The sequence below is a fragment of the Dendropsophus ebraccatus genome, chromosome 7 (genome assembly GCF_027789765.1).
Source record: "Dendropsophus ebraccatus isolate aDenEbr1 chromosome 7, aDenEbr1.pat, whole genome shotgun sequence".
Taxonomy (NCBI): Eukaryota; Metazoa; Chordata; class Amphibia; order Anura; family Hylidae; genus Dendropsophus; species Dendropsophus ebraccatus.
The window spans coordinates 4,687,026-4,700,307 of NC_091460.1; the positions used below are offsets into that span (position 1 = coordinate 4,687,026).

Consider the following 13,282-nt stretch of genomic DNA (forward strand, 5'->3'; position numbering starts at 1 on the left):
AGCGGTGTCACCAGTCAGAGCGGAGTAGGATAGTATGTGTGTAATGCACTAGTGTGTGCTCTCTGCTCCTGGCCGTCATGGAGCTGCCTTCCTTCCTCAGCCACCCGCTGTGGTGTGTGTGCTCGCTGCTCCTGGCTGTGGTGTTGCGGCTGCAGAGGAAGGGCAGCTGGGAGGCCCGCGGGTGCCGCGCCGACCTGACGGGAAAAACCGCCATCGTCACTGGAGCCAACACCGGTGAGTACCACCTACTCCAAACCTACTACTTCCACCGCCGACTCCGTACCCACACCTACTATTTCCACCACCGACTCCGTACCCACACCTACTATTTCCACCGCCGACTCCGTACCCACACCTACTATTTCCACCGCCGACTCCGTACCCACACCTACTATTTCCACCGCCGACTCCGTACCCACACCTACTATTTCCACCGCCGACTCCGTACCCAAACCTACTACTTCCACCGCCGACTCCGTACCCACACCTACTATTTCCACCGCCGACTCCGTACCCAAACCTACTATTTCCACCGCCGACTCCGTACCCAAACCTACTACTTCCACCGCCGACTCCGTACCCACACCTACTATTTCCACCGCCGACTCCGTACCCAAACCTACTACTTCCACCGCCGACTTCGTACCCAAACCTACTACTTCCACCGCCAACTCCGTACCCAAACCTACTACTTCCACCGCCGACTCCGTACCCAAACCTACTACTTCCACCATGACTCTACCCAAACCTACTACTTCCACCACAGACTCCGTACCCAAACCTACTACTTCCACCACAGACTCCGTACCCAAACCTACTACTTCCACCACGACTCTACCCAAACCTACTACTTCCACCACAGACTCCGTACCCAAGCCTACTACTTCCACCACGACTGTACCCAAACCTACTACATCCACCACGACTCTACCCAAACCTACTACTTCCACCACAGACTCCGTACCCAAACCTACTACTTCCACCACAACTCTACTCAAACCTACTACATCCACCACCAACTCTATGTGAATCTACAGCACTACAGTGTATCATACATGCAGAGGAAGGGTAGCTGGGAGTGCCGCGCCGACCTGACCGGGAAAACCGCCATCGTCACCGGAGCCAACACTGGTGAGTACCACCGACTCCCAAACCTACTACTTCCACCACAGACTCCGTACCCAAACCTACTACTTCCACCACAGACTCCGTACCCAAAGCTACTACTTCCACCACAGACTCTACCCAAACCTACTACTTCCACCACAGACTCCGTACCCAAACCTACTTCCACCACAGACTCCGTACCCAAAGCTACTACTTCCACCAGACTCTACCCAAACCTACTACTTCCACCACGACTCTACCCAAACCTACTACTTCCACCACAGACTCCGTACCCAAACCTACTACTTCCACCACGACTCTACCCAAACCTACTACTTCCACCACAGACTCCGTACCCAAACCTACTACTCCCACCACAGACTCCGTACCCAAACCTACTACTCCCACCACAGACTCCGTACCCAAACCTACTACTTCCACCACAGACTCCGTACCCAAACCTACTACTTCCACCACAGACTCCGTACCCAAACCTACTACTCCCACCACAGACTCCGTACCCAAACCTACTACTCCCACCACAGACTCCGTACCCAAACCTACTACTTCCACCACAGACTCCGTACCCAAACCTACTACTCCCACCACAGACTCCGTACCCAAACCTACTACTTCCACCACAGACTCCGTACCCAAACCTACTACTCCCACCACAGACTCTGTACCCAAACCTACTACTTCCACCACAGACTCCGTACCCAAACCTACTACTTCCACCACAGACTCTACCCAAACCTACTACTTCCACCACAGACTCCGTACCCAAACCTACTTCCACCACAGACTCCGTACCCAAAGCTACTACTTCCACCAGACTCTACCCAAACCTACTACTTCCACCACGACTCTACCCAAACCTACTACTTCCACCACAGACTCCGTACCCAAACCTACTTCCACCACAGACTCCGTACCCAAACCTACTACTTCCACCACGACTCTACCCAAACCTACTACTTCCACCACAGACTCCGTACCCAAACCTACTACTCCCACCACAGACTCCGTACCCAAACCTACTACTTCCACCACAGACTCCGTACCCAAACCTACTACTTCCACCACAGACTCCGTACCCAAACCTACTACTTCCACCACAGACTCCGTACCCAAACCTACTACTTCCACCACAGACTCCGTACCCAAACCTACTACTTCCACCAGACTCTACCCAAACCTACTACTTCCACCACGACTCTACCCAAACCTACTACTTCCACCACAGACTCCGTACCCAAACCTACTTCCACCACAGACTCCGTACCCAAACCTACTACATCCACCACCAACTCTATGTGAATCTACAGCACTACAGTGTATCATACATGCAGAGGAAGGGTAGCTGGGAGTGCCGCGCCGACCTGACCGGGAAAACCGCCATCGTCACCGGAGCCAACACTGGTGAGTACCACCGACTCCCAAACCTACTACTTCCACCACAGACTCCGTACCCAAACCTACTACTTCCACCACAGACTCCGTACCCAAAGCTACTACTTCCACCACAGACTCTACCCAAACCTACTACTTCCACCACAGACTCCGTACCCAAACCTACTTCCACCACAGACTCCGTACCCAAACCTACTACTTCCACCAGACTCTACCCAAACCTACTACTTCCACCACGACTCTACCCAAACCTACTACTTCCACCACAGACTCCGTACCCAAACCTACTACTTCCACCACGACTCTACCCAAACCTACTACTTCCACCACAGACTCCGTACCCAAACCTACTACTCCCACCACAGACTCCGTACCCAAACCTACTACTTCCACCACAGACTCCGTACCCAAACCTACTACTCCCACCACAGACTCCGTACCCAAACCTACTACTCCCACCACAGACTCCGTACCCAAACCTACTACTTCCACCACAGACTCCGTACCCAAACCTACTACTCCCACCACAGACTCCGTACCCAAACCTACTACTTCCACCACAGACTCCGTACCCAAACCTACTACTTCCACCACAGACTCTACCCAAACCTACTACTTCCACCACAGACTCCGTACCCAAACCTACTTCCACCACAGACTCCGTACCCAAAGCTACTACTTCCACCAGACTCTACCCAAACCTACTACTTCCACCACGAATCTACCCAAACCTACTACTTCCACCACAGACTCCGTACCCAAACCTACTTCCACCACAGACTCCATACCCAAACCTACTACTTCCACCACGACTCTACCCAAACCTACTACTTCCACCACAGACTCCGTACCCAAACCTACTACTCCCACCACAGACTCCGTACCCAAACCTACTACTCCCACCACAGACTCCGTACCCAAACCTACTACTTCCACCACAGACTCCGTACCCAAACCTACTACTTCCACCACAGACTCCGTACCCAAACCTACTACTTCCACCACAGACTCCGTACCCAAAGCTACTACTTCCACCAGACTCTACCCAAACCTACTACTTCCACCACGACTCTACCCAAACCTACTACTTCCACCACAGACTCCGTACCCAAACCTACTTCCACCACAGACTCCGTACCCAAACCTACTACATCCACCACCAACTCTATGTGAATCTACAGCACTACAGTGTATCATACATGCAGAGGAAGGGTAGCTGGGAGTGCCGCGCCGACCTGACCGGGAAAACCGCCATCGTCACCGGAGCCAACACTGGTGAGTACCACCGACTCCCAAACCTACTACTTCCACCACAGACTCCGTACCCAAACCTACTACTTCCACCACAGACTCCGTACCCAAAGCTACTACTTCCACCACAGACTCTACCCAAACCTACTACTTCCACCACAGACTCCGTACCAAAACCTACTTCCACCACAGACTCCGTACCCAAACCTACTACTTCCACCAGACTCTACCCAAACCTACTACTTCCACCACGACTCTACCCAAACCTACTACTTCCACCACAGACTCCGTACCCAAACCTACTACTTCCACCACAGACTCCGTACCCAAACCTACTACTTCCACCACAGACTCCATACCCAAACCTACTACTTCCACCACAGACTCCATACCCAAACCTACTACTCCCACCACAGACTCCGTACCCAAACCTACTACTTCCACCACGACTCTACCCAAACCTACTACTTCCACCACAGACTCCGTACCCAAACCTACTACTCCCACCACAGACTCCGTACCCAAACCTACTACTTCCACCACAGACTCCGTACCCAAACCTACTACTTCCACCACAGACTCCGTACCCAAACCTACTACTTCCACCACAGACTCCGTACCCAAACCTACTACTCCCACCACAGACTCCGTACCCAAACCTACTACTTCCACCACAGACTCCGTACCGAAAACCTACTACATCCACCACCTGCTCCGTACCCAAACCTACTACTTCCACCACGACTCTACCCAAACATCATGGTGCCATAGTAATAAACCCTTTAAAGATGCCTCCGCCTTCGCACACCTCCCTGTGTATAAAATTGTCGCCTTATGCAGTAATAACTTTACTCATCCGAGCAACTGAGAGATTGTTCCCTCCTGACACATTATTTACGTGGCCAAAATCTACTCAAATCTTTTTCTTTCAAATCAACTGGTTTCAGAAAGTTATACAGATCTGTAATTTACTTCTATTTATACATCTCCAGTCTTCCTGTACTTATCAGCTGCTGTATGTCCTGCAGGAAGTGGTGTATTCTCTCCAGTCTGACACAGTGCTCTCTGCTGCCACCTCTGTCCATGTCAGGAATTGTCCAGAACAGCAGCAAATCCCCATAGAAAACCTCTCCTACTCTGGACAGTTCCTGACATGGACAGAGGAGGCAGCAGAGAGCACTGTGTCAGCCTGGAGAGAATACACCACTTCCTGCAGGACATACAGCAGCTGATAAATGCTGCACGACTGGTGATTTTTAAATAACTAACAAATCTATAACTCTTGCTGAAACTAGTTGATTTGAAAGAAAACGAGTTTCGCCGGAGTGCCACCAGTTGTACCACCATTTATTGCCAATTTAGCGATAGGAGACGTATGCGTCATCTTAATCCAGCGAATCAGTACGTCCCCTCAAACCCACCGCATAAAGGGTCTTCCACAGAAGGCCCCACTCCACCCTGTCAAAGGCCTTAGTGGCTTTTAAACACGAGTGTGCTGTGGTAAGCTCCCCCTGGTGGCTGGAAGCTGTCATACAGTACGCTGTCCCTGCTGTGCTGTACGAGTGTGCTGTGGTGAGCTCCCCCTGGTAGCCAGAAGCCGCCATACCGTATGCTCTGTCCCTGTTGTGCTATACAAGTGTGCTGTGGTGAGCTCCTCCTGGTGGCTGGAAGCTGTCATACTGTACGCAGTCCCTGCTGTGCTGTACGAATGTGCTGTGGTGAGCTGGAAGCCGTCATACCATACGCTGTCCCTGCTGTGCTGTACGAATGTGCTGTTGTGTGCTCCCCCTGGTGGCTGGAAGCTGTCATACCGTACGTTGTCCCTGCTGTGCGAGTGTGCTGTGCTGAGCTCCCCCTGGTGGCTGGAAGCTGCCATACCGTATTCTCTGTCCCTGTTGTGCTATACAAGTGTGCTGTGGTGAGCTCCTCCTGGTGGCTGGAAGCTGTCATACTGTACGCAGTCCCTGCTGTGCTGTGGTGAGCTGGAAGCCGTCATACCATACGCTGTCCCTGCTGTGCTGTACGAGTGTGCTGTGGTGAGCTCCCCCTAGTGGCTGGAAGCTGCCATACCATACGCTCTGTCCCTGTTGTGCTGTACGAGTGTGCTGTGGTGAGTTCCCCCTAGTGGCTGGAAGCTGTCATACCGTACGTTGTCCCTGCTGTGCTGTACGAGTGTGCTGTGCTGAGCTCCCCCTGGTGGCTGGAAGCCATCATACCGTAAGCTCTGTCCCTGCTGTGCTGTACGAGTGTGCTGTGGTGAGCTCCCCCTGGTGTCTGGAAGCAGTCATACCGTAATACCGTAAGCTCTGACTGTCAGTACCGCCACCGACAGAAAGAGGAAAAATAACCCAAAGTATGCAGTGGTGTGTGTACAAGTGTGGGTGTGAATAGAGATCAGCAGAGTCCTGTGCATTAGTATAAAAATATAACAACTTTACTGTAAATCTTTTCAGAGTAACAGTACACGGTTTCACAAGTAATAAATCTTGACACACACTTGAATGCCTGGCCTTAGTGCTCGAGGGAGGTGCTTGAGAGAAGTAGAAGAGATAGTTGTAGTAGTGCTTGTGGAGAGGAGTTTGCCAGAGGAGCCCTAACCCAATGTAGCCTTGTACTCTTTGTACTCTTTGAGAGATATCTTCTAGTAGTGAAGTGTTACTCGTACTCACGTTTAGACAATGTCTTACCGCCTTCTGCCCCCTGGTAGCGTAGAACCTGTCCCAGTAGGGTAGTGCGAGCCCCAGCCGTGGTTATCTGGGTGTAGCTAGGTGTCCGAGTCTTCCCAGTTCCCAGTTGATGTATCAGTATTATGCCGGGAGCAGGGAAACTGTCTGAATCTCTGCAGCACTGTAATGACACAGCCATGCAGATTCAAGCTGTGTCCCTGCTCGCAGTATATGGGAATGTGCGGACGGCGGAATCCATAGAATGAAGCCTATGAATGAAACCTATGGTAGCAGCGGAGATGCGCAAGTCCGCGAATGGACGCGAGCTGCGGAATCTGTGACGGGTGTTCTGTCGGGATTCTGTAGTGTGCAGATTTCTTAATACTGATACATCATGCCGTGCGGGGAAACAGTCCAGGACAGGCAGTCGCCATCCGTGTTTCACGAAGCGAGCCCGGAATATTCGAATGTACCTTAACAATTCCTTCCATACTTGATATTATCTATTCAGCCCTCTTCCCCCAGTTCTGAGCTGCTGCTTTCTGCTGAAGACATAAAAAATCTGTCTGAGACGGCTGATGTGTAAACAAGTCCCTGGCTGGCTGTATCTGTACCATTGTTTCTTCTTTGTAATGCTGGGAGGATTAATCACAGTGAGATCAACTTAGGTTACAAAGAAGCTACAATGTTGCAGGTAAAGCCTGGCCTGTAGGAAAAAACATCGTCCTGTAACGTATAACACAGTTGGTTTGTGGATAACACCATCCTATAAAAAAATAACACCGCCCCGTAGCGAATAAAACTGCCTCTAATGAATAACACCGCCCCATAATGAACACCGCCCCATATTAAATAACCTTGCCGCAAAATATATAACACCGCCTCATAATATATAACGCTGCCCCATAATATATAGCACCGCCGCATAATAAATAACACCGCCCCATAATATATAGCACCGCCGCATAATAAATAACACCGCCCCATAATAAATAACCCTGCCCCATAATAAATAACCTGCCCCATAATAAATAACCCTGCCCCATAATAAATAACCTGCCCCATAATAAATAACCCTGCCCCATAATAAATAACACCGCCCCATAATATATAGCTGCCCCATAATAAATAACCCTGCCCCATAATAAATAACCTGCCCTATAATAAATAACCCTGCCCCATAATAAATAACCCTGCCCCATAATAAATAACCTGCCCCATAATAAATAACCTGCCCCATAATAAATAACACCGCCCCATAATAAATAACACCGCCCTGTTATTAGTGACTCTCCAATAATCCAGACTGGGTGATAACGCTGATGTTAGATTACACACGTTGGGTTAGAGAAGCCACCACAGAGGGAGCGGCCCCGACATCAAGGGGAAGAGTCCCTGAACTCCGGAGAAGAGACAAAAGTACAGAGAGATAGCGGCAGGTTAAAGTGTAAGCTCCATGGAGCCGATAAGTGCGGGGGGGGGGGGTGTGGGGGGGGGTGCAGGATCTATATACACTCACACATCACCACAATGACACATAATAAATGACTGGACTACAGCGACCTGTCATCGCCCAGTACGTTACCTCATACATAAGGGATTGTGCAGGGTGGAGATAAGAGAGGCCCAGCGAGGAGAGGCCACCAAGGCCGCCAGGAGATCAAGACCGGGGATAGATAACACTGCTGAGAGAGTCAGTGTACACCATAGAAAATCTCCAGAGAGGTCACCGGGACACATACCCCCTCCCCCCCCCCATCTACCAATGCTACCCTCAGAGAAGTCAACGGGACACATGCCCCCCCCCCATCTACCAATCAGGGGCGGTCTTGGCATTTCTGGGGCCCCAAGCAAAGTTATGTCTGGAACCCCCCCCCCCCCTCGACATGCGCTCCACAACAATAGACCGGTGTGCTGCCCCCAGTAGTATATACCCCTTGTGCGCTACCGCCAGTAGTATATATCCCTTGTGTGCTGCCCCCAATAGTATATACCCCTTGTGTCCTACCCCCAGTATTATATACCCCTTGTGTGCTTCCCGCAGTAGTATATAGACCCCTGTGTGTTCCCCCAGTTATCTATAGCCCCCATGTGCTCCCCCAGAAGTAAATAGACCTCCTGTGTGCTGCCCCAGTTGTATATAGACCCCCTGTGTGCTGCCCCCAGTTGTATATACCCACTGTGTGCTGCCCCCAGTTGTATATACCCCCTGTGTGCTCCCCCACTAGTATATAGCCCCCCTGTGTGCTCCCTCAGTGGTATTTAGCCCCCCTGTGTGCTCCCCCACTTGTATATAGACCTCCTGTGTGCTCCCCCACCTGGATATAGACCCCTGTGTGCTCCTCCAGTAGTATATTAACCCCCTGTGTGGTTCCCCCATTAGTATTTATACCCCCTGTGTGCCCCAACAGTATTATATAGACTCCTGTGTGCTCTCCCAGTAGTATATAGACTCCTGTGTGCTCCTCCAGCAGTATATAGACCCCTTGTGTGCTGCCCCCAGTAGTATACAGACCTCTGTGTGCTCCCCCAGTTATATATAGACCCCCTGTGTGCTGCCCCAGCAGTATATAGACCCCCTGTGTGCCTCACCAGTAGTATATAAACCCCCTGTATATTCCCCCAGTAGTATATAGACCCCTGTGTGCTCCCCCAGTAGTATATAGCCCCCTGTGTGCTTCCCCAGTAGTATATAGCCCCCCTGTGTGCTCCCCCACTTCAATATAGACCTCCTGTGTGCTCCCCCAGTTGTATATAGACCCCATTCTGCTGCCCCAAGTAGTATATAGACCCTCTGTGTGCTGCCCCCAGTAGTATATAGACCCCTCTGTGAAGCCCCAGTAGTCTATAGCCCCCGTGTCCTCCCTCAGTTATATATAGCCCCCCTGTGTGCTCCCCCAGTTATATATAGCCCCCCCTGTGTGCTCCCCGTTATATAGACCCCCACTGTGTGCTCCCCCCATTTATATAGACCCCCCTGTGTGCACCCCCCATTTATATACCCCTGCTGTGCTCTCCCCCAGTTAAACAGACCCCTGTGTGCTCTCCCTTCCATATAGTATATAACACAATAAAACAAACACTTGTACTCACCTGGGTACGGGCGTCTCCTCTTCTCTTCATTCTTGTGGCCGCAGGAAGGGTTTTCCCTGCGATCTCAAGAGGCCGCACTCCCCTTGTTCTGGCGCCGATGCTCCAGTGATGTCACTGGAGCGCCGGCACCACAAGGACAAAGTGGCCAGCAAGCGGGGCAGCGGCCCTGTCCAGCGGTCTTGAGCACAAGAGCAGGACGTGGGGGCCCCCCTGGATGTTGGGGGCCCCGAGTGATCGCTTGGGGTGCTTGGTGCCAAAGACCGCTACTGCTACCAATACTACCCTCAGAGAGGGCAATGGGGCACATGCCCCCTCCCCCCCGCCTTATCTACCACTACTACACTTAGAGAGGACACCAGGACACATACACGCTCCCCCTCCCATGCCTCATCTACCACTACTACCCTCAAAGAGGACATGGGGCGGGGTCAGAAGTAGTCTCATCATTAGAGGGCAGGGTCAGCATTGGCATCATTATCATTAGAGGGCGGGGTCAGAAGTAATCTTATCATTGGAGGGCGGGGTCAGAAGTAATCTTATCATTAGAGGGCGGGGTCAGAAGTAATCTTATCATTAGAGGGCGGGGTCACCAGATACCTCATTACTATCATAGTATGAGGTCAGCAGAGAACGTCCTACCATGGCGGGGCCCGTAGTGACTGAGGAGACAAGGTAAAGGTCCGTCGTTGGCCTATGACATCATGGAGCTCTAACATCTCTCTCTGCCAGGTATTGGGAAACATGTGGCCATGGACTTTGCCAGGAGGAACGCCCGTGTCATCTTAGCGTGTCGTAGTCGTGAGCGAGGACAGAAAGCCGTGGATGAGATCGTGAAGGAGACGGGAAACAAGAAGGTCGTCCTCAGCCTCCTGGACACCAGCAGCATGGCGTCTGTACGAGCCTTCACTGAGCGCGTCCTGAAGGAGGAGAAGAGGCTGGACATCCTGGTCAACAACGCCGGGGCCTCCGGTACTCCACATCTGTATACACCGCGCTCAGCGGCAATATATATATATATATACACACTGATATACACCGCGCTCAGCGGCAATATATATATATATATACACACTGATATACACCGCGCTCAGCGGCTATATATATATATATACACACTGATATACACCGCGCTCAGCGGCTATATATATATATATACACACTGATATACACCGCGCTCAGCGGCTATATATATATATACACACTGATATACACCGCGCTCAGCGGCTATATATATATATATATACACACTGATATACACCGCGCTCAGCGGCAATATATATATATATACACACTGATATACACCGCGCTCAGCGGCTATATATATATATACACACTGATATACACCGCGCTCAGCGGCTATATATATATATATACACACTGATATACACCGCGCTCAGCGGCTATATATCTATATCATAAAAATCAAAGTCTGTCTGTCTGTCCTTCTGTCTGTCTGTCCTTCTGTCTGTCTGTCTGTCCTTCTGTCTGTCCTCTATAGACTTCCAAACGCCTGAATCGTTTGACCCCAAATTTGGCCCACAGATACATTGGGTGCCCGGGAAGGTTATTGCGAAGCTCCCGACCCCGCCAGATGTACAGGAGGGGAGGGGGAGGGGAAAGAGAGACGCCCCATAGAGATGAATGGGAAAATCTCCTCACTGCACACACAGGTGATATAATTAGCTGCAGCAGACACGGCAGTTGGAGCCTTAGCAACCAATAGGATTACTGCTTTCATTTTCACAGGGAGCAATGGTTGCTAGGGAAGCTGCCTCACAACATCCACAGTAATAACTGGTAGACCCCCTACTCCATCTATACAGTACATGTATACAGGACCCCCTACTCCATCTATACAGTACATGTATATACAGGACCCCCTACTTCATCTATACAGTACATGTATATACAGGACCCCCTACTTCATCTATACAGTACATGTATACAGGACCCCCTACCCCATCTATACAGTACATGTATACAGGACCCCCTACTCCATCTATACAGTACATGTATATACAGGACCCCCTACTCCATCCATACAGTACATGTATATACAGGGCACAACAGGTATACCAAACTGTGACTGGGTAACACTGCTACACCAGACCTGACCAATACCGCCATACTGTGACTGGATAACACTGCCAGACCTGACCAATACCGCCATACCGTGACTGGATAACACCTCCATACCAGACCTGACCAATACCGCCATACTGTGACTGGGTAACACCGCCACACCAGACCTGACCAATACCGCCATACTGTGACTGGATAACACTGCCACACCAGACCTGACCAATACCGCCATACTGTGACTGGATAACACTGCCATACCAGACCTGACCAATACCGCCATACTGTGACTGGATAACACTGCCACACCAGACCTGACCAATACCACCATACTGTGACTGGATAACACCGCCACACCAGACCTGACCAATACCGCTATACTGTGCTGGATAACACTGTCATACCAGACCTGACCAATACCGCCATACTGTGACTGGATAACACCCCCATACCAGACATGACCAATACCAACACACTGAGACTGAATATTACTGCCATACGGGTAAATACAACCCTGCAGGTATACAGGACACTACAGGTATACAGGACCCCAAAACTATACACTACAAGTGCACGGGACCTCCACAAAACTATATACTACAGGTATACAGGACCCCAAACTTTACACTACAGGTATACAGGACCCCAAAACTATATACTACAGGTATACAGGACCTCCATCAACTATATACTTCAGGTATACAGGACCTCCACCAACTATATACTACAGGTATACAGGACCCCAAACTATACACTACAGGTATACAGGACCCCAAAACTATACACTACAGGTATACAGGAACTCCACCAACTATATACTACAGGTATATAGGACCCCAAACTATACACTACAGGTATACAGGACCTCAAAACCATACACTACAGGTATACAGGACCTACACCAACTCTATAATACAGGTATAAAGCACCTTCACCAACTCTATACTACAAGTATACAGGACCCCAAATATACTACAGGTATACAGGAACTCCACCAGCTATATACTACAGGTATATAGGACCCCAAACTATACACTACAGGTATACAGGACCTCCACCAACTCTATACTATAGTCATACAGGACCCTCAAACTATTTACTACAGGTATACAGGACCCCCGAACTATATACTACAGGTATACAAGACCTCCACCAATTATACACTACAGGTATCCAGGACCCTCAAACTATAAACTACAGGTATACAAGACCTCCACCAACTATACATTACAGGTATACAGCACCAACTATATACTACAGGTATACAGGACCCCCAAACTATACAGTACAGGTATACAGGACCTTCACCAACCCAACTGTACACTGCAGGTATACAGGACCTCCCTCAACTATACACTATAGGTATACAGCCCCCCCAACTATGCACTACAGATATGCGAGACCCCTAAAAACTATACATTGTGGGTATACAGAACCCCTCCAACTATGCACTACAGGTATACACTAATTCCACTGATTAACTCAGATGAAACAATACCTTTAGCTTGGCCTCCTGGGCACCTTAGAACAAATCTAATTAACACACTGACACTTTATACCCGGGCAGCGCCGGGTACATTTTCTAGTCTATATCATAAAAATTAAAGTCTGTCCTTCTGTCTGTCCTTCTGTCTGTCTGTCTGTCCCAAATAGACTTCCAAACGCCTGAACCG

General features: G+C 50.1%; 1 protein-coding gene across 2 annotated transcripts in view; it reads left to right on the forward strand.

The window, feature by feature from the left end:
• The window catches only part of LOC138797234 (retinol dehydrogenase 12-like), a 27,809-nt gene continuing 14,527 nt past the window's right edge, over nt 1-13,282 (forward strand). The window contains exons 1-2 of one of the 2 annotated variants that reach the window (XM_069977086.1): nt 1-234; nt 10,260-10,499. In XM_069977086.1, the coding sequence (XP_069833187.1) occupies nt 78-234; nt 10,260-10,499 (397 nt within the window). In that variant the 5' untranslated portion in view covers nt 1-77. The remainder of the gene's footprint in view (nt 235-10,259; nt 10,500-13,282) is intronic. The other variant, XM_069977085.1, reaches the window with a different exon arrangement.